We start from the raw sequence: 19397 nt of genomic DNA on the forward strand, positions 1-19397 counted from the left end.
CTGGCATCAAGTATCATTTTAAGGTTTATTGTAATCAAGGCCACAAGGTACCCCCAGGGAGAAAACAAAAAGAAAGCATAATTTAAAACCTGGAAAACTAAAAAATTTAAACCACAGTTCACAAAGCACATGGTACGCACAACACGACTTGGCACTTATACACTGTGATAGCAAACATTCTCAAGATTAGCTAAGCAAGTGGCTATAACCTAACCTAACAAGACGCAACATAAAGGGGAGAGAAAGACCTGGAACATACGGCTAGCTCGGATTTCATTTCTAATGTTTCAACAAAACTGCTTGTTGGCCTAGTTGGTGCTTGCTAAAAGACATGTTTTTTGCTGAAATTGAACACTCACAAAAGAAAGACACCACCCGTGTTGTCTTTGTGTGTCTTCCTTTTGTGAGTGTTCAATTGCAGCAAAAAACATGTCTTTAATTTTTAATGCCTGCAGCAGCGCCAGTGAAAACTTAACGAGCACGCACCGTCTGCGCCTTGAGTTGCAGTTCCAGCTTCTTGCGGCGCTTGCTGCACTCGGAGAGCAGCAGGTTCCAGCAGGCGACCAGCTCGTGGCACTTGTCCTTGACGGATGCAGCCGCAAAGTGGCGCTGCTTGACCAGCGCGTCGCCGGCGGCCAGCGTCTTGTCTACCATCGCCTGGTGGCCCTGCACCTCCCGTTCCAGTTTCTGGAAAGAGAAGGGACGAGCAGTTTGTGCATTTGTTTGTTCACGAATCTGCTGGACCCAGCAAAGACCACTAGAGGCGACAGCATGGAAAAAAATCATAAACAGCAATCAAAGCCGGCCTTCAGTGAAAACGTTGACTGCAGTAGCTATTTCTCTGCTTGGTTTTTGTAGTGGTTTGTTCACATGACTTGTTCCTATCACTTGTTTCTCTGACTTGCTCCTCTGGCTTGTTCCTATGACTTGTTCCTGAGACTTGTTCCTGTGACTTGTTCCTGTGACTTGTTCCTGTGACTTGTTCCTGTGACTTGCTCCTACGACTTGCTCCTATGACTTGCTTCTATGACTTGCTTCTATGACTTGCTTCTATGACTTGTTCCTGTGACTTGCCCCTATGACTTGCTCTTATGACTTGTTCCTATGACAACCTTACTATTGGTTTGAGGCAAGGAAGGACACCTGCTGCTACTGGCAGAAGGATGTTCTCACATTCTCCTAAGTGACACCGCTGATATGCTGTGGTATGTTTCTATTTCTGACTCAGTATTATAAGTAGTTGGTTGTTTATTTCACTTTATAGTGGAACAAGGAAGAAAGAATACTGCTGCTGGCCCCACTGTCGAAAGACAGTGTGCCCCATAGAGTTCTATGCAATAATTACTATAGAAGGAACTCTGACACTAGCGCCTACGGTAGCTGCCAGCAGGGTGTTTCAGCCAGCATAGTAATCGTGGTTGGTACAACACGATTCGAACACAGGACCTCCAGCGCAGAAGCCCGATATTGAAACCATTGCACCGCGGACTCATGAACAAGTGGAACCGCTGTAATTATCGGCGATTATGCATGTTTGCAGAGCCTTATTACCTTCTGCATTTAAAGAAAGTATAGACTACTTTGAAATTTAGGCCAATGAAGGCAGATAAAGTGTATTAAATGAATCTACAAGAATGTCTGAAGCCATAAGCACAAAGATAAGACAAATTCATATACCAACCATCATCCCCATGATGGTTGAATGATCACATTGCCAGAGTTGCCTCTAGTTATTTTAGTGGGAAACGCTATAGTGTGACCCCCTGTCCTACCCAAACCCCCTGGCCAAAGAATATAAATGAATAAATAAACAAACACCTCTTCCTGCTACACGTACTTAAGTTAGGAGGGTCCATGGCTTACAACAGGCATAAATGAAAAAAAAAAGCTGTCAAAGGAGCGGTGTGACGTAATTTACCTGGTGCTTCTTGAAGAGGTTCTGGGCATCGATGAGGTTCTGGCCCAGGTCAAGTGATGATGCAGCCGACAGGTGCTCGGTGATCCACTGTTTCTCGGTGTCCACGTCGAAGTTGAACTGGTGCAGCTTGAGCGACTCTTCCAGCTGTTTCCGGCGCTCTTCTGCGGGCTCACGCAACTGACCGAATCTGCAGGGTGAAGACAAAAGCAGACGAAACGAAATGGAAGCACGAAGTTGGAAAGAGCATAATTCTCCAAAGAGTTTCACCAACTGCCATAATTTATAATTTGTTGTGTCCGCTTTATAACCAATGGTGTTTCCTTCATACATATTGAGAAATATACAAACCCAAAGGGAATTTTCACAATGTCGTTAACTTGTGTGGTTAACTGCTACATAAAGTAAATGTTATATATTTCTTTCCTTAAAGAATACCTTTTAAAATTATTTCCTAGTTCTTTTCTGCATTTCTTCTTTTTAAGGATAAGAGGGGTAAAGGGCAGAGACACAGATGGGTGTAATAGTCTATTTACTATTCAAATAAAAAGAATCTAGTTATGGGGTTTAATGCCTCAAAGCAGCACACTGTCATGAAAAATGCCCTAGCAAAAATCTCTGGATTAATTTCGGTCCCTGGGTGTTCTTTAGTGCGCAGCTAAATACAGTGAAATTCCGATAATTCAAAGTCTCCTAATTCGAATTGATGGGCAATTCTAACTGCTCTCTTAGTCCCGGCAAAGCCCTATGGATATGAACAGAGGAAAAAAAAAAAGACACAACAAACATGCCGTTGATTTTCACGCCAGTGCTTGCCAATTAAGTTAGCTTCACCGCAATACAACCATGTTATGCAGTGAAGCGTGCCAAGCGAAAATAAGGTGCCACTGTTACGGGACTTAGCACGTGCTCCTTAATTTAGATACGCACATGTGCCATCTCCAGTCACAGAAGCACCAAGACGCCTACTAAGTTTACTGGCAGGCCTTCAGAGGTTCAGACAGACCACAACTCTTTTGATGGCTTTAAATGCCCACTGGAGTTTTTGAAATTCTACCGCCTTCCTTTTGGCTAGCTTTCCCAAAACACGGATGATTTTTCTACACTGTTCGGTACACGGTGTGCCCGTGAGCAGTCATAATTAAGAAACGTGTACTAGGCCCTGGTAATGATCTCATATACGAGACAAAAATTTAACTGGAGTCTAATTAGCAGAAGTGTACTGCATTCAACTCAATCTCTAAGCGACGTTGATAATTAGGTCACGTTTATTCACACATTTCTCTCACAATATTTAGATGAGCCAGTCACAACAACTATCATCAGATGTTTTTCACCGAAAAGACAGTTACTTAGGTTGCACAAACATGATGGTTCATCTTAGATTATTTCTTGATTGACTGCCGGTTCTCATTACCAGCATACAAGGAAAAATAAAGTGGGATCTTACCGGTCACTGATTATGCGAGTAGCCTTCAAAATGTTGGAGGCGTCAAAATGACCCTTGTCGGCCATGGCTTTACCAAACTGAACCAGGTCCAACACTTTCGCTTCCCAGGTCGTCAACTCAGCTTCGAGCGCCTGCAAGAAACCATGACCTTTCATTCCGTCCCTCGGAAACAACAAAAACCCAACACTGCTGCCTCAATTTTACATGACAAACATTTCCTGTGTAGTACGAAATATGTCAAAACATGTGTGCCATGATTAATTTCTATCCTTATGATCATTTCAATGCCGTGGGCAAACCATCCCAACATCACAGACCTAGCCATCACTACATGTCAGAATCCACCCACTTTCAATGCCGTGGGCAAACCATCCCAACACCACAGACCTAGCCATCACTACATGTCAGAATCCACCCACTGACTTCAGCTATTGGCTGAAGTCTTCTTGTGCAAACTTCTTTAAAACCCCTCAGGTGTTTTGTTATTTTGACCAAAAGTGACCTTACATTGCTTTCTTATGTTATGGCTAATTTTCAAGCTTCACTCCATCGCAAACCCTTCCAAAGCTTCTCCAAACAATTTTCTTTGTGCTTTAAGTGCGAGAACCTCATTTTACCTATCCACTGTGCAATATATGTATTTGGCCTTTACACAAATGGTACCGTCAGACCTGATGAAAAAGGCACAGTAAGCATGCAATTCCGAAAATGCTGCCTTTCAGCACTGACAAAGTCCTTCCATCTATGTTCTAGTACACGAGGGCTGAATCAACACAGCTGAAACATTTTGATACCTATGTAGTAAAAAAAAAGTGAAATAACCATGGATTTCAAACACTGGCATAACCATGAATTTCAAACACTGGCACTGCAGCTGTCTATGTAGTAGAAGAAAAACTACATGAACATGCCGAGTTCATCCAAAGCAAAATTGAACAGGATTGCATTGACAAGCTCAGCTCGTACAAAATGCTTAGGGGGTTAATAAGTGTGCATCAGTAAGTCAAACCGAACCAAATCAAACTTTAAGGGGAATTGTCAAGGCCCAATTCAATGGGCAAACTTTTGCTGACCTCAATTTAGACTGAGTAATTAGTGACCTCGTACTCAGTGGACAACAGCTACATGCGTTGAATCCCACTTCAACGTAAAGCTATTAATGCAGGAGAAAAACTCAGCCTGCGCCCACCTGGTGGCGTTTGAGAAGCTCCTTGACACTTCGCAGGTCATGACCGAGGTCGCGCGACGCCAGGGCAGCTTCCAGCTCGTCCAGTTTCACGCGGGCATCCTCAAGCGCCCTGTTGTGCGCCCGCTGTGCCGACGCCTGGCGGAGGCACTGGCCACGCTCGTTGGACCGCCGGCACAGCTCCTGCCACTGCTCGTCCAGGTAATCCAGTACACTCCGGACGTCATCGGATGCATAGTGCTTACCAGCAATCAGGCTTTGGCCATTCTGCAGAGAGTCACAAAAACAGTTGTCCCTCCGGGCACTCCCACATACAGGCGTGAAATTCACTGCAGGGGTTGTATTCTCAAATCAGTCACTTTCGAAGAAAACACTTTTAGCCGACGCCAACTGGCTGACCCAGTAAGCAGGACACCCATCATTTAAGTGAGATGCTATGTTGGCCGTTACAACACACTAAGGGGAAGGTATCTCCAAATATGATTGATGGAGAATACGGCTCCAGTACAGATTACAAGGGAATAAGTGGGTGCTCAATTCAGTCTGTTGCCAAGTGCTTTCTGTTTTGACAGTACTTTCCTCAATTCAAAGAAATTCAATTATTCAGAAACAAACAAGCTTCAGCAGCCAAAAGTTGTCAAGCATACTTTCACATGCTTCCCCACTAAGCAAACGTTGCAAAAACCGATCTCACAGCAAACAAAACAGACCATTTGAAGTCTGTTTGGTCTAACCAGAAGCAGCACACAAGCTTGTGTTTAACATCAACAGAGTATTGCAAAACGGAAAGCAAGCACCAACCGCATTGATGTCGTGGAGCCTAGCCTCATTGGCCTTGAGCTCGGCTTCGAAGGCCTCGTGCTTCTGAAGCTTGCGTTCCAGGTTGGTCAGGTCACGGTAGGAGTCGTCAGCTGCCATTTTGAGCTTGTCTTGAATCCAGCTAGACATCTGGCGGTCAAAAGGTCAACAACTATCAGATTTCATGCTGGCGCTTTGCTGAAGCAGCATGGCTCTTCGTGGAAGCTGGCATCAGCAGACGGAACACTTAAACATTTGCTTTAAGGCAAAATTCAACACAATGGCACATGTGCTGAAAATGTGTTTTGGTTGATGTGTTCCTAGTGCCTTTCAAGGCTTGTTTTGGTTAAGCATGTAGAGGACCTACGTTGAAGATTGTATCAAATGTCCACACCTACTTCAAACGTCCTTGTTAAACAGCTACCAAATTTATGTTACTTGTATTTCTGACCTTCTATGATTTGGCAGAACAGAAACGTGCACTCGACATGCATGTCAATATCCCTCATTAAGGAAAGGTGCAAACAGGACTTCTCATTACACTATTTCTAATTAGTTTAACTCAAAAGCAGTCAATTGAACTACCCAACTAGTATAACAGAGCACAACAGATTATTGATTCCAGAGCGTGTTAAATTGTAACGCATGGTATGTAATGAATGATAAACAAAATAAAGCGAAAGCATGCCTCCATGATCACTCAATTCTGTTCTTGCCATATGTATTACAATTCTGCTAATTGCAATCTGTCATCTTACCTCAGCTGATTCTGCTTTGAATTCGTGGTACACCCTCGACTCTTCCAGGAGTTCTTTGCGTTTGTAAGCCTTGTCCTTCACTGCTTGGCGGTTCGCGACAACCTGGTTGCGTCGCTTGTCGATCCTAATGAGAGAGGTTTAAGAGATTATGGTCATTTGTTTATTCATGATTACGTAATTGCCCAGGAAGGCAGTATAATGTTATATAGCTTTTATGTTAGTTCTAAAGAGAGACGGAAAAATGTAACATGACACCGTAAAGGTGTAGCTCAGCATAAATAAACCAGAGAAATACAATCAAGGCAGTTACAAGCTACACTATATATAGCTAATGAATCTGACGTAATCTTTCTTTGTTTACATGAAGAACATGTATGCACAATATATAATGTACAAAACAGAAAATGCTACATATCACACCAAAGATCAAGCAATACTTTCATTTGGCAGAGCTCTTCAGCTATACTTCCGCGTTATTTGCTGCAGCTATTTGAGAACTAGCCTGTGAAACCTCAGAGCTGAAAGTATTCTGAGAGGTTGGAAGCTTGGATGCATGCAACGAAGGTGCACTTTATTAGACCAAAACTGCCGAAGCAAGTTGCTCTGCTAAACCATGGCAAAAAAGTACATAGTGCTCAATGTAGCAAAGATATGGGAAAAAAAGAAGTTTGTTAGATTGAGGATTTTGTTATATTGAGGCACAACTACATATCGGTGCGTAGCAACTGGTCAGTCTCATTTAGTCACTAATGGTCAGAAATGATAAACTGTAACAAAGTTTGTTACATTGCGGATTTCATTATGCCGCCGGGGTTGCTTAGTGGCTATGGTGTTGGGCTGCTAAGCATGAGGTCGTGGGATTGGATCCTGGCCACGGCGGCTGCATTGAGAAAACACCCTTGTACTTAGATTTAGGTGCACATCAAAGAACCCCAGGTGGTCCAAATTATTCCAGAGTCCCCCACTACGGCGTGCCTCATCATCAGATAATGGTTTTGGCACGTAAAACCCCATAATCTTTTTTTCGTTATGTCGAGGCTTGACTATCTACCCTCTTGCCCAACAACCTGGCAACCTCTTTTGTCACTTACAGCCAGAAATAATAGATAACAAAATTACTTACATCGTGGATATCACTACATAAATGTTTGACTGTATACCACTAAGCAGCAACTCGTCACTCTCATTCATCACTTATGGATGTAAATAATAACAAAATTTCATATAATGAGGATTTTGCTATAATGACATTTGAATAAACACCTTTGCAAAGCAACTGGTCGATCATGTTTGTCAGCTATGAACGAAAATACTAATAGGAAAATTTGTTATAATGAGGATTTCTTTATATCGAGGTTTGGCTGCAGACCATTGCACTGCAAAAGAACACTGTATGGGCAGAGATAAGTAACCACTGTAACCAAACCGGCAAATGAAACACACTTACTCTTTGCTTTTGCAGTGCCCAGCAGCAATCAGCTTGTCTGCCATACCACTGAAGGCGGCAACACGCTGGTCTTGAACCAGGAGGGTGTTAATGAGGTTTTCATGGCGCTTGGACAGTGCTTCCACGTCGTCCAGGGTTGTCTGCGATCATGCAAATTGTTCATGATTAATGTGATTTTACAAAAAAAACATCACTGATTTACTTGAAAGGGAACACACACTTACCCCAAGGTCTTCGAAGTCCAGCAGTGCGTCATGGCTACTCGTGATGCTGTCGATTTGGTCAGCTTCACGGTTGAACATCTGAAGTAATATACGTGAAAGCAAAAGTTCAGCCTAAGTAATGCTGTCACAGGCTCGGCTTTTAAAAAGTGATTAACACAAGATCAACCCCACCTAAGTAAGGTGCATTAACCAAAAAGTACATGCAGCTAGAAAACTTGTAGCGACTAGAAAATGAGTAATAAGTTAAAATGCAGCATATGACTTATGATGAGACACATGGGACATCCGACCACACCTGAAGGCAACAGGACAAGCCACTAAGGCTAAAAATGACATAAAGACTAACACTAACTAATAGCACTGGCACTAACACTAACAGTGGAGTAGAAAAAGCTAGCTTTTTTGCATCGTCAGACCAAAAATACTGTGTCTCATTGTGGGAATTAACATGGAGAAGGCAGGAGATGCAAATTCAATACGATGAGAAAAACGAGAACAAGGTTAAAGCAGAAGCCAATGTTTCGACAAGGCCGCTTGTCGAAACTTTGAAAAAGACAAGGCCACTTGCTGAAACGCTGGCTCCCGCTTTTACCTTGTTCTCGTTGTGTCTCATTGTGTACTTTACGCAGATATTGGGTCTGCGCATTCTAACACAAGACTCGGACACGATGAAACTAGAAGCTGAGGGTGTTGCAAGAGCATGCCAGCAGACTTTGAACAATTTCTCTGCGCAGCAATTTCTAACTGCACAATCAACAACCCATAAAGTAAAGCAGTGATGGAAAGCTAACCTTGTACAGAGCAATCACATTAAATATAAGACTCTAGAACTCAAATTCTGTACAACTTCATTAAGAAGAAAGGACTGGCTTTATATATTTTAAATATCGACTACAGCTGCACATTTTTTAAACAAGCACAGAAGTACGGACGAAGGAGAGAGCCAGTGTCAGGTGATAATGGGCACTAGATACTAGTAGACTAGATGCAACACTCCTGTTTCTACACCTCGCAATATCCAAATCCCTACTTTCTCAACAGCCTTGGCCCCATGTTACCCCTGCAAACCCCCATCTCCCCCCTAAACCTATCACTTTTTATTTTTACTCATTTCAATACTGCCAGTCTGGGTTTCAGACTTTAGGCAGGAGAGGTTACAAATCAAATACATACATTGAACACATACGAAAGAATACAACAAGATACGTTAAACAATAGGAAAGATTGTGACAGGAATCTTACTGCGCATACAATACCATAAAATTCCATCATACCGTATATACTCGTGTAAGGGCCGCACTTTTTCTTCGAAAATTTTGCTAGGTGCGGCCCTTACACGAATCAGGCCGATTTAGTACAGGCAGTACAGGCCAAAGGTCTGTACTGTTTATGCAACAGTAGCAGAGTGCAAGAGTCACAAATGACATGCCAGAAATGTTTTTATTCGGATTCCATTTCGCTGTCCTCGTTCTCGGAGGAGCTCGCCTCGGCGTCCGCGTCTTCCCAGAGACGGTCATCTTCGGTGCCGTTCATGGAGTTCGAAATTCCCGTTACCTTGAAGCTTTTAGCAACTACTTCTACTGACATGGCACGCCACGCATTCAAAATCCATTCACACACCTGTTGGAGCGACGCCCGCTTCAGCCGTCCTGTAGGGGTCTTCTCGTGGACGCCTCCAGCCATCCATTCAGAGTAACATCGGCGAAATTCCACTTTGAATGGTCTGTTGACGCATACGTCGAGCGGCTGCAGCACACTCGTCAGGCCACCGGGAATGACGGCCAAGTCCGTACGAGTTGCGGCAACTCGGTTCTTGACGCGGTCGGTCAAGTGGCCCCTAAAGCTGTCCAAAACAAGGAGGGCTTTCCGTTGTAACAGCCCTCCAGGTCTGTTTGCCCAGACGGTCTTAATCCAGTCAACGACCAGTTCCTCGGACATCCAGCCCTTCTCTTGCGCACGTACGACGATTCCCTGAGGGAACTTCTCTTTTGGGAGAGTCTTCCTTTTAAATACGACGTACGGCGGAAGCCTCCTGCCGTCTGCCGTGATGCACAACATCACAGTGCACCTTTGGCGTTCTGCACCAGTCGTGCGCACAGACACACTTTTCGCACCTTTTAAATCCACTGTGGTGCTTTCCGGTGCATCGAACCACACAGGTGTCTGGTCCGCATTCCCAATTTGGGACAGGTCGTATTCATGCTCCCTCCTGAGAGCATTCACGAAGCGATGAAACTTAATGACGTGGTCTTCGTACTCGCGCGGCAGTTTTTGGCAAATCGTCGTTCGGCGCCGAATAGAAAGCTGGTTACGGTTCATAAACCGCGTAGCCCAGCCCCGACTTGCCTTGAATTGTGCCGGGGGTATTTCCATGTGGCGAGCGATGCTGAGGGCTTTGACGCGTATCATGTCAGTCGATACGGCGTAGCCGTCCCTTCGTGTGTCGACGACGTAGTTGACGAGCTCGCTTTCGAGTTGCGGGTACTTGCACTTTTTCCCGCGAAACGCCTTTCGGCTCCTGTTAGTAGCGGCGAGGGCATCTTTCTGATTCATCCAGTAACGCACGCGCTTCTCATCGACGTCGTACTTTCGTCCAGCTTCCCGCTTCCCGTGCTCCTCGGCATAGTCAATCACTTGCAGCTTAAATGCTGCAGTGAATGATCTCAGATGCCGGCCCATCGTCCGTCACGTGCGCTGGCTTCTGCAGGGTTCACTACAACCAACAAAGTGACACCGACGACACCGATCTGAAGTCGCGCTGCCAACGTATCGACACGATGCTAGGAACGATGCCAACAAAGAGGCCGCACAAGGCAAATATGGCGGCGCGCTGTCAACAGCGTGGTCGGCGCGTCGGCGGAAGTAGAATAAAAGCGGAAAAGCGTGCAGCGCCATCTGGCTGTAAATGAACTAACTACACTTTTCTGGCGGGACATTTTGAACTTTTGTTTTTTTTTTTTCGAAATATCCGCTTTCAAAGTTGGGGTGCGGCCCTTACACGAGGGCGGCCCTTACACGAGTATATACGGTATATGCAGGTAAGATGCTACAAAGGCAAAAGAATCAAGGCTTACGTACATCAGATCAATGTGTTATGGATTCTAGGACATGTAGATAGGACAACACTGTCGGGCATTCAACAACAGTGGCGGGAAGTGAAGTCCAATTAGTTGTTGTTCTTGGAAATAAAAATATCAAAATATGTTGGTTTTACGTAAGAGCTCAGTCACGTTTTTTAGAACGATAAGACCGCACGGGCCATCGGTTTGTGTCACTTAGATATGCGTCCTTTCTAATTCCTAATTGTCCGTAGTAAAGGAGATAAAGTTTCATTATCCTATCAACTTATCACGCTCTGGCATCTATGGGCAGTGACAAGCATTTGTATCCAAAACTAACACTTCCTCAACCAACAATGAAACATATACAGTACCTGAAGGTCAACGGCCTGCCGGAGGTAGTCAAGCTTCTCCTGCCATCCTCGGTGGATCGCATTCTGCTCTTCCTGCAGCTGCTTCAACGTTGCCTTCATCTCCTCGTTGTCCTTGTTCTTTAGCAGCAGCTTCTCACCTAGTGCCTGGATGTCAGCAAACCTGCGCAGACGAGTTAACACTCTCATGGTCATCACAACCTTCAGCACTGTTACTGTAAGCTGTGTCGTGCGAGAGCCATCTCCTCAATCAGTCATTTAGTGCCCAACAACTGGCTTATCTAGGAGAAGCAAACAACATTACAAAAACTTGCGATCACATTCAAGTGTCGTTGCAGTCATTTCGACAACCACATTTTGTGCAGGTGCTGATTGCAGTGATGCACAAGTAGTGATCGTGTTGTGATGTCAGTGAACATTCGTCGCGACGGTGAGAGAGGAGAACCGAGAGAAATGGCGAGCTCGATTGTAAACTTCTGAAAAGCAAGGCTAACGGCCGTTACCACATGCATACATTTAACTTAAACATTGGAACTACACATCAAGCAGGTACGTGCAAACAATTTCCCAGACATAATTTGCTCTTTTTTGCTTGCTACGGATGGAACAGATGCGTCTTGCCGAGAGTAACTTCAGCCTCGCGCCTACCAGTGCTAACGCGAAGTTGTCTCCAAACATACCAAACATTAGCACAAATGGGATGCAACAATGAAAAATCAGGAAGATTATTTAAAAAAGATACGCTGCTTACTCGTCCTCATGGTTACGAATGTCGTCTCCAAGGTCGTGGTGCTTCTTGAGGTTGTCCTCGGCTGTTGCTACGTCTCGGGCGGGCTCGAAGCTGTTCAGTGCAACCTTCACCTCACTCACCCATGCAAGCTGGGGAAAAAAGGACAGTATATGTTAAAGCCAACCCTCATGAAGCAATTTCCAGAATAATGGATGTACAATTGCAGGTGGTAAGCTTCATTACAACACACACACCTGCAAAACTCGTGCTGCTGCCAGTTTTTGTTGATGTAGAAAAAATATGCCTCACAGTGTGATGCCATGCATGCCATCACAAATTAAAGCAGAGTTTGCAGTCACCTGGTGTGAAACTTGGTTCCCTAGAGTACCACCAGGTGGTGTTGGCCTAAGTGCACCTTGGAGAACATCGCCAAGCGTTGCCGACGGCGGCTGAAGTCTCACACTCAATGTTGACATTTTCAATTAAATTAAATATATTGCATTTAGGCAAGAGAATTTGCTATTAAGTTATTAAAGTAAAATACTACTTGGCAATTTAAAGAGTACATGTATGTTTCAAGAGCACAAATAATTTTGTACTTTCGCTATATCTGTTGTCCGGCATTCCAGCAAATGCAGTATAGACACACCAGGGCACTACTTCAACACGAGTTCTCTCGCATGGGCGGCAGATCAGTCATCAGTCCCGCGTCGCGTCTTCACTCGCGAAAAACACGTTATGTGGTCTGCCTTCAGAGTGTTCATTTTGGAATTATCATACAAGTCCAGACACTACTTAAAAGTTGATGAGCTTGCTGTGTTCTATATATCAAAAAGTATAAACCAGATTACTCACCAAGCTTTTGGCACTGTTTGCAAGTATTTGAAGTCCCATGGAATCCTCGAGCCTGGAACGTCTCTCAGCTGCACGATCCTGTAGGGTTAGCAATGTCAGCAACAGGTTCAGAGCTGGTTTAGTACAAGGCCTTTCAACTTTCGCTAATGGCCCTGTTGTTTCTATTTGCTCAAATTTTTGCAACAGCTTCTTTTTGACATCTGAAACTCTTCTTACCTTTACTTGGTCCCAGAGACCTTGTAGTTCACTCTGTCGCTTTACCACATTAGATCGCTCGGTCGGGTAAGCAGCTTTTACCCTTTGGAAGAAGAAAACAACAACATATATAAATATATTCACGCGTACCATTCAAGAACAGTGAATGGTACTTTGACAGACTATGTGTACTACGCAATCTGTCCAGTTTCAACATAGGGTTTTTGACAGAAAATAAAAACACATGTAACATGTATTTTGCAATATTATAGCACACACAGACGCACACACAAGAAATAATAAGATTATTGGCACAGCAGAATAATGCACTCAAAACACTACACGAAATAATTTCAAGTAACTTTGGAGAAACAAGAAGCCCTAATCATTGCACAATTTCATGCACAAAACCAGTAATGCTGGTAGTAGTAGTAAAAACTTGGCAAAATAAATTTGATACAACAAACTCAGTACACCAAAGCACCATGCAAGACAATTATTACAATATCATGGTACACAATTCAAGCAGTTATGCCAGAGTTGTTGAATAATCTATAAAAAGGCATTAGTTGATTGCTTTAATGCTAATCGCATTCAGAGCAGTAAATTCAAATAATGAATGTGGATATAACAAATTATCAGATATAGCAAAGTAAATCTAAAATGTTTATCTTCGATATCAACAAGTAACGAATATATGCTTACAAGAAATATCAGACATAACAATGCCATATTCATGTCGGACATGAATGAATTATAACGAGGTTTAACTACAATTTCTTAAAAATCCCAAGGAAGTGGTTCACAACTTACGAGTCAGCCAGCAGATTAACCCTGTTGAATTTTTCTTCCACAGGGGCCAGCTCACGTTCAAGATTCTAAAAAAGAAATAAAAATGCGTGCAAGCAGGGCCATTATGTAGAAAGACGACAAAACTTTCAATATTCTACTGCAAAGATCGAAACAACATTGACCAAATGTGGACGGGTACCTCATGCCTCCTCTGCAGCGCTTGTACAGTCTTCATGTCTCGACCAACCTCGTCGATGTCAATTTTCTGCATCTTTTCTGTCATCCAGTCTCGAGCATCGTCACAGGTGCGATGGAATAACTCCACGCTGTAATGAAAAGCCAGGAAATATCATCGTCATCATCATCGTCATCATCATCATCACCATCACCATCACCATCACCATCGCCACCACCACCACCACCATCATCATCATCATAAGCCTATTTATGTTCACTGCAAGACGAAGGCCTTTTTTCATTGCTCCAATTGACCCTGTCCTGTGCCTGTTGATAACACCTCATGCCTGCAAACTTCCGAATTTTTTCACACCACCTAGCTCTCTGCCATCCCCGACTACACTTCCTTTCTCTCGATACCTGCTCTGTAACTATATAACAAACCAACAGTTATCTGCCCTATGCATTACATATAGCCTGCCCATTTTCCTAGTCCCGACCAGAACACCGGCTATGCCAGTTTGCCCTATAAGATCGCTGTCTTTCTGTCTCTTAATGTTACACCTACCATAGCGTAATCTCTAAGAGCCTGCTATTCTAAACATGGGTCAAAGCATGAAAGGAAGCGGAAGGAAATTGAGAAAGCAATCCACAGTGACGGGCTTCTGCAGTTGCACAAGCTATCTGTTTCTCACTGCTTTGCTGTTTGGGTGAAACTGCAAATCTTTTAACGTATACAGAAGCAGCTCGAAGGAACGAGGGCAAAAACACACACACACTGACAAGGGGACTAGTGCTTCTTCTTGTCCTCCTCTCGTCCGTCTGCTTTAATATTTCTTCAAGATGAACCAACTAGCGCAAATCAAGTTGTTGCGACTGCAGATCTCTTTTGTCCAAACTATTTTGTTTAGTAGTCCTTTCTGGAATGCATATAAATGCATCCACGAGGATAGACAAGCAATGACTATGCTTTGTGATGTAAACATTGTCCTAGTGCCTTTCAGAAATCACGCATTACAAACATTTTGTTACTGTCAACATGTCACAGAGAGCAGCTATGTACACAGCCTTGCAAACGCTTACCTGGTGGCGCCCTCGAGACTTCGTTCCTTTTGAGTCTTAAGCTGGTTTAGCCTGTCCCACCTGAAAAGTGACATTGAGTAAGCACTACCATGAACATAGCTGACTACAAGAGCTCTAAAAACGACCAACGTTAACAGAAACTAATATTGACAAGAGTCCTGTTTGCCTTCCATGAATGATGAGCTATCAATGAGCTATCAATGATGCACAGGTGATCCCAATCACTTTTTGTTTTTGGAGACTTAAAGGGACACTAAAGGTTACCAGAAAGTCAAGTTAAAGTGGCAGAGCAATGTTTTAGAACGTCTAAGGCGTCAATATAATCGCGAACAGAGCTTTAGTAACAGAGAAATTGAGGTAAATGCATGACATGATTTCAGACCCCCCAGCGACATTCCGGTACTAGCCCGATGACGAAAGCACTCCTCATAATTTGTGTTACTAATACTCAACTACTCGTATTAAAAATATCATTTCATTCGATAATAAGACGGAAGAAAATGCTACTTGTCTAGGTCTATTCGATTCTAAGAAAAAATAACATTTTGATGTTACCCTTCCGTAGTATGGGTGGTCGAAAGGTTTCGTTTTCACTCGACTCTGCGCGCTCGACTCTGCGCCGCGCACGCTTTGGAGTTTCAGTAGTTTCGTTATCGCGTCGTGCTGTGCGGGTTCTGCTGGCTCGCGAAACTTTCATTTGGAGCAAGCAGCGAGAATGCCACGTCCATGTGATGTCGTGGGAAGCCCTCGTTGCTTTCCCGCTCCGGAGAGCCGGTGTCGAGGCCGCCGTCGTAGTACGCAACAACGCCGGCAGCGCGAGCCCTCAGCAGCATGTTGCGCTCGTCAGTCCTCAAATCACTGAAGTTAAGCCCAGCATCGTGAGCCAATCTGTCGTTGTCAGGGTCCATTGCGACGAGCGTCGAAGTTTGCATCATAGAATGAAGTACCAGCTTATGGTTGCGCGTTTCTCCTTCCGCTAGCCACCATACTCCCGCTTTCGCTCTGCTGTCGGCTCTGTCTTGGCTCTGTTTCTGGCCGCGCGTTTGCGTTTTGCGCAGAAAAGCCGTAGCGCCGTCTGCGGACGCCGTTCTACTCACCGATGGCGCAACGTCACTATGAGACCATGATGTCAGTACTCCTCGATCGGAGGGCGGGCGATTTGAACTGCGCTAGAGGTGCGCGGACGCTTCAGAACGCATTTTCTCTTAAAATAAGTCTCTCCTTGGCACGAAACAAGCGTTTCGAGGTTTCTGGGATGGTATTTCAACGGTCCATGTTGACTTACTAGTAACCTTTAGTGTCCCTTTAATTAGCTGAACCAATGGCTGAGCTGCAAGGATGCAGAAGTAGACAACACAATCTGCCTGTGATGCTTATGTACAACAAGCACTTGCTGCCAAGTGTTTTATATATAATGATGAATAACAAGAGATAAGCAATCAACACTGTAATTGATAATGTTTATTCGATCGCAGTTTTGAGAAAGTAAAAGTCATATGCAACACAATGCTCTTCAGGCAATACCTCAAACACAACTACACATTACCTGCTGTGTATCTGTCGGCTCCGGCTGCGGATTGCGTCTAACTGGCTGTGCTTGTTCTGGACAAACTCTCCAACCTGCCGGTCGATCTCATCCATCCTCTGCTTGCTTGCAGACATGTCGGTCAAGAAATTCTATGAAACCAAAATAGCATAGTCATTATGACTTACGTTGGCTATCAAATGAGGCAACGACAGCTATAGCTCTGCATGTGAAATAACGACAACAAGAAAAACGACCAACCTCAAACTTTTTCTTGCGGACCTCGACATTCTCTTTCGGATCTTCAACTGTTAGCATCTTCTCCTGCAGAAAGGAGAGTTGGCATTTTAAAGCAACATTTGACGCACCATGCTTAAGGGAATGATTGGAAGTTTCTCTTGCCTTGTCGACCATCCAGGCTTCAAAGTCGCTACACTCCCTGAAGAAGCCAAACAGCCGGATGGCATCTTCGAGGTAATGTCTACGCTCCTGCAGTTCAACAGAGAAGACGCACACATTCAGCCGTAGAAATTATGTGTCAAGCTAAGCATTCGCCAATTTCCTGTCATCAGAACTAGTAACACGTAATGAACAATTAGGATAGGACTTGAGAGTAACGTGCAATCCTTCTTGCCTAAATTTATTTGCGACATAAATACATCCCACTGACTAAAATAATGCACTGCTGCAGGTAAGATTACTAATCTTACGTGTGGACAAGTAGTAAGCTATCAATTATGCACAGGTGATCTCAATCAACTCACTTGTGGTTTTTGGAGACTTAATTAGCTGAACCAATGGCTGAGCTGGGCACAGCCACGGAAGTCAACTAGTCCAATTGGCTAATGCAATGAGTTCAATCAGTTCCAACTAAGTTCCCAATGGTATGAACAAGTTCCTCTTTGGTTCTTGAAACAAACAGATAGGGCTTGTGAATGGGCCTCGTTTGCTGTGTGCTCTTGGTTTGCTCGTTAAAAATTTGCCTGCTTTATTGACTAAGCCTGTTAGGCTTTATTTATTTTTTTTCCTTCTTCCCCCAAAAATTGTGCTTACGTTGCGCTCATAATATCAATACAGCACAACGAGCTCATGATAACAAGCAGTTCAAGCTGCTAACACTATTGCTACTGGCTAGTCAATAACCTAAAAGATTGACTGGATGCCAGGCAACTCAGTATGATGCAAGGTTGAAAACTAACAAGAATTCTTAGCATACAGCTATTCTACAACTGCTGTTATTGCTACAGTACTATTACTACAGTATGATTACAGTTATCTAATCATGCATGAATAGAACAGGGTTCGAAGCCCTTAGGAGTAGCACCACAGCACTTTAGAAAATAAACTGGCCCGCACACACCTATGATCTAGGCAGGAACCAGGCACACAATAGCCAAGGCCGTTAAAGTGATTGTAAATGAAATGGACCCATAGTGACGAGGCAGAATGTACCTTTGACACGGCCAGCAGGTTCTGGTAGGCGGCTTCGATGGATTCCTGCCGTTGCTGGACTCCCTTGCCATCCTTCGGACTGGTGCCATTTTGCTTGGGTGATTTTTCTGCAACGTGCAACGCAACGACAAGCTAAGTCACAAGCTTTCTTTCACGTGAAAATATAGCCCAATGCTAGTGGCACGCCACTGGAATGTGAAATACTTGGATGCAGCGTGTCATTGCAATCTGATACAATCAAACATGAATATAATGAATATGGATAGAACAAGCTTTTGGATTAAATAAATCAAAAACTGTTCTCATTAGTATGAACCTGTAACAAATATATGCTTGTAATGATGTTAGACTGTTTAGACTATGCCAGTCTTAATTGACGGCAACGCATTATATAATCACACAAACAGAAAAGGAGTAAATGCTCAGAGATAAAGCACTCATGGAAGCAACGTTAAGCACTGCATCATCAGCAGCGCTGATAACTGGTAACAGCTGGTAATGCCAAAACTTGAAACGAGATCGGAGGGACCGCAGAACATTTGAGTCCGCAGGCAAAAATCTACTTGATCAGATCAAGCAGATTTTCACTCATGCCCTTGGTGCTACCTGGGATAATGTTTACCGCGACAATGTTGAACATAAAACCGAGCTACGTGGGAAGAGGAATGTGATGTTTAAGGAAGCACACTTGGCACTAGGACTTAGTTCTGCTGCTATTCTAATATGGGTTGAAAAAACATTTAAGCAACCCCCACACGGACACCTGAAGCAGTGCTATCACACAGCTATCAGACAGGTCATGAGCTGAAAGAACGCTTTGAGATATAGCGACAAAAAAGGAACTTGTACTCTTGACTTGGACTCACGAGGAGACAGTCGCTTCTCTTTCTTGACCTTGACGGGTTGCTGCTTCATGACGACCTTCTTGACACGTCGGCGTTCAGCCACCTTGACAGGCTTCATCGTCGTCTTCTGGATGATCCGCGGTTCCAGCTCCCGGACGTAGTTGGCCGGCACAAAGCCCTCCTCACCGTCAATCTGGCGAACATTCCACCAGTCGGCATTGGTGCGGTTCAGGAGGGTCATGATCTGCATGATTAAAAAAAAAAAAGCAATATGCTCCAAACCATATAAACCAACATTCTCCCCAGAAGCCCAGACTTATAATGAGGCAAACATTTAGATTCGAGCTTTTCACGACAATTGTCGTTTCCTGATTCAATGCTCCTGTTACTAGAAAATGATCCAAATGAATTGCAGATTCGGTGAGCCAAAAGGTAGAGTCTATTTGTGGTCATCACCCCATGAATAATTATATATCTAGTTCACTTTGCACTGACCACCTGCTTTTTCAAATATTTTAGGCCCGAACAGTTTCCA

General features: G+C 43.9%; 1 protein-coding gene across 3 annotated transcripts in view; it reads right to left on the minus strand.

Moving 5' to 3' along the window:
- LOC135919257 (spectrin beta chain-like) overlaps positions 1 to 19397 on the minus strand; it is a 236561-nt gene that overhangs the window by 52288 nt on the left and 164876 nt on the right. For all 3 annotated transcript variants that reach the window (XM_065452967.2, XM_065452970.2, XM_065452968.2), the window contains exons 17-36: positions 18884 to 19106; positions 18018 to 18124; positions 16968 to 17054; positions 16827 to 16889; positions 16587 to 16717; positions 15041 to 15100; positions 13980 to 14106; positions 13802 to 13866; positions 13010 to 13091; positions 12794 to 12871; positions 11960 to 12087; positions 11212 to 11371; positions 7779 to 7856; positions 7555 to 7694; positions 6108 to 6231; positions 5353 to 5499; positions 4555 to 4818; positions 3366 to 3496; positions 1919 to 2105; positions 487 to 687 (exon numbers count right to left, since the gene is read on the minus strand). In XM_065452967.2, coding sequence (XP_065309039.1) covers positions 487 to 687; positions 1919 to 2105; positions 3366 to 3496; positions 4555 to 4818; positions 5353 to 5499; positions 6108 to 6231; positions 7555 to 7694; positions 7779 to 7856; positions 11212 to 11371; positions 11960 to 12087; positions 12794 to 12871; positions 13010 to 13091; positions 13802 to 13866; positions 13980 to 14106; positions 15041 to 15100; positions 16587 to 16717; positions 16827 to 16889; positions 16968 to 17054; positions 18018 to 18124; positions 18884 to 19106 — 2583 coding nt within the window. The remainder of the gene's footprint in view (positions 1 to 486; positions 688 to 1918; positions 2106 to 3365; positions 3497 to 4554; positions 4819 to 5352; positions 5500 to 6107; positions 6232 to 7554; positions 7695 to 7778; positions 7857 to 11211; positions 11372 to 11959; positions 12088 to 12793; positions 12872 to 13009; positions 13092 to 13801; positions 13867 to 13979; positions 14107 to 15040; positions 15101 to 16586; positions 16718 to 16826; positions 16890 to 16967; positions 17055 to 18017; positions 18125 to 18883; positions 19107 to 19397) is intronic.

Source organism: Dermacentor albipictus, chromosome 7 (genome assembly GCF_038994185.2).
Source record: "Dermacentor albipictus isolate Rhodes 1998 colony chromosome 7, USDA_Dalb.pri_finalv2, whole genome shotgun sequence".
Lineage (NCBI taxonomy): Eukaryota > Metazoa > Arthropoda > Arachnida > Ixodida > Ixodidae > Dermacentor > Dermacentor albipictus.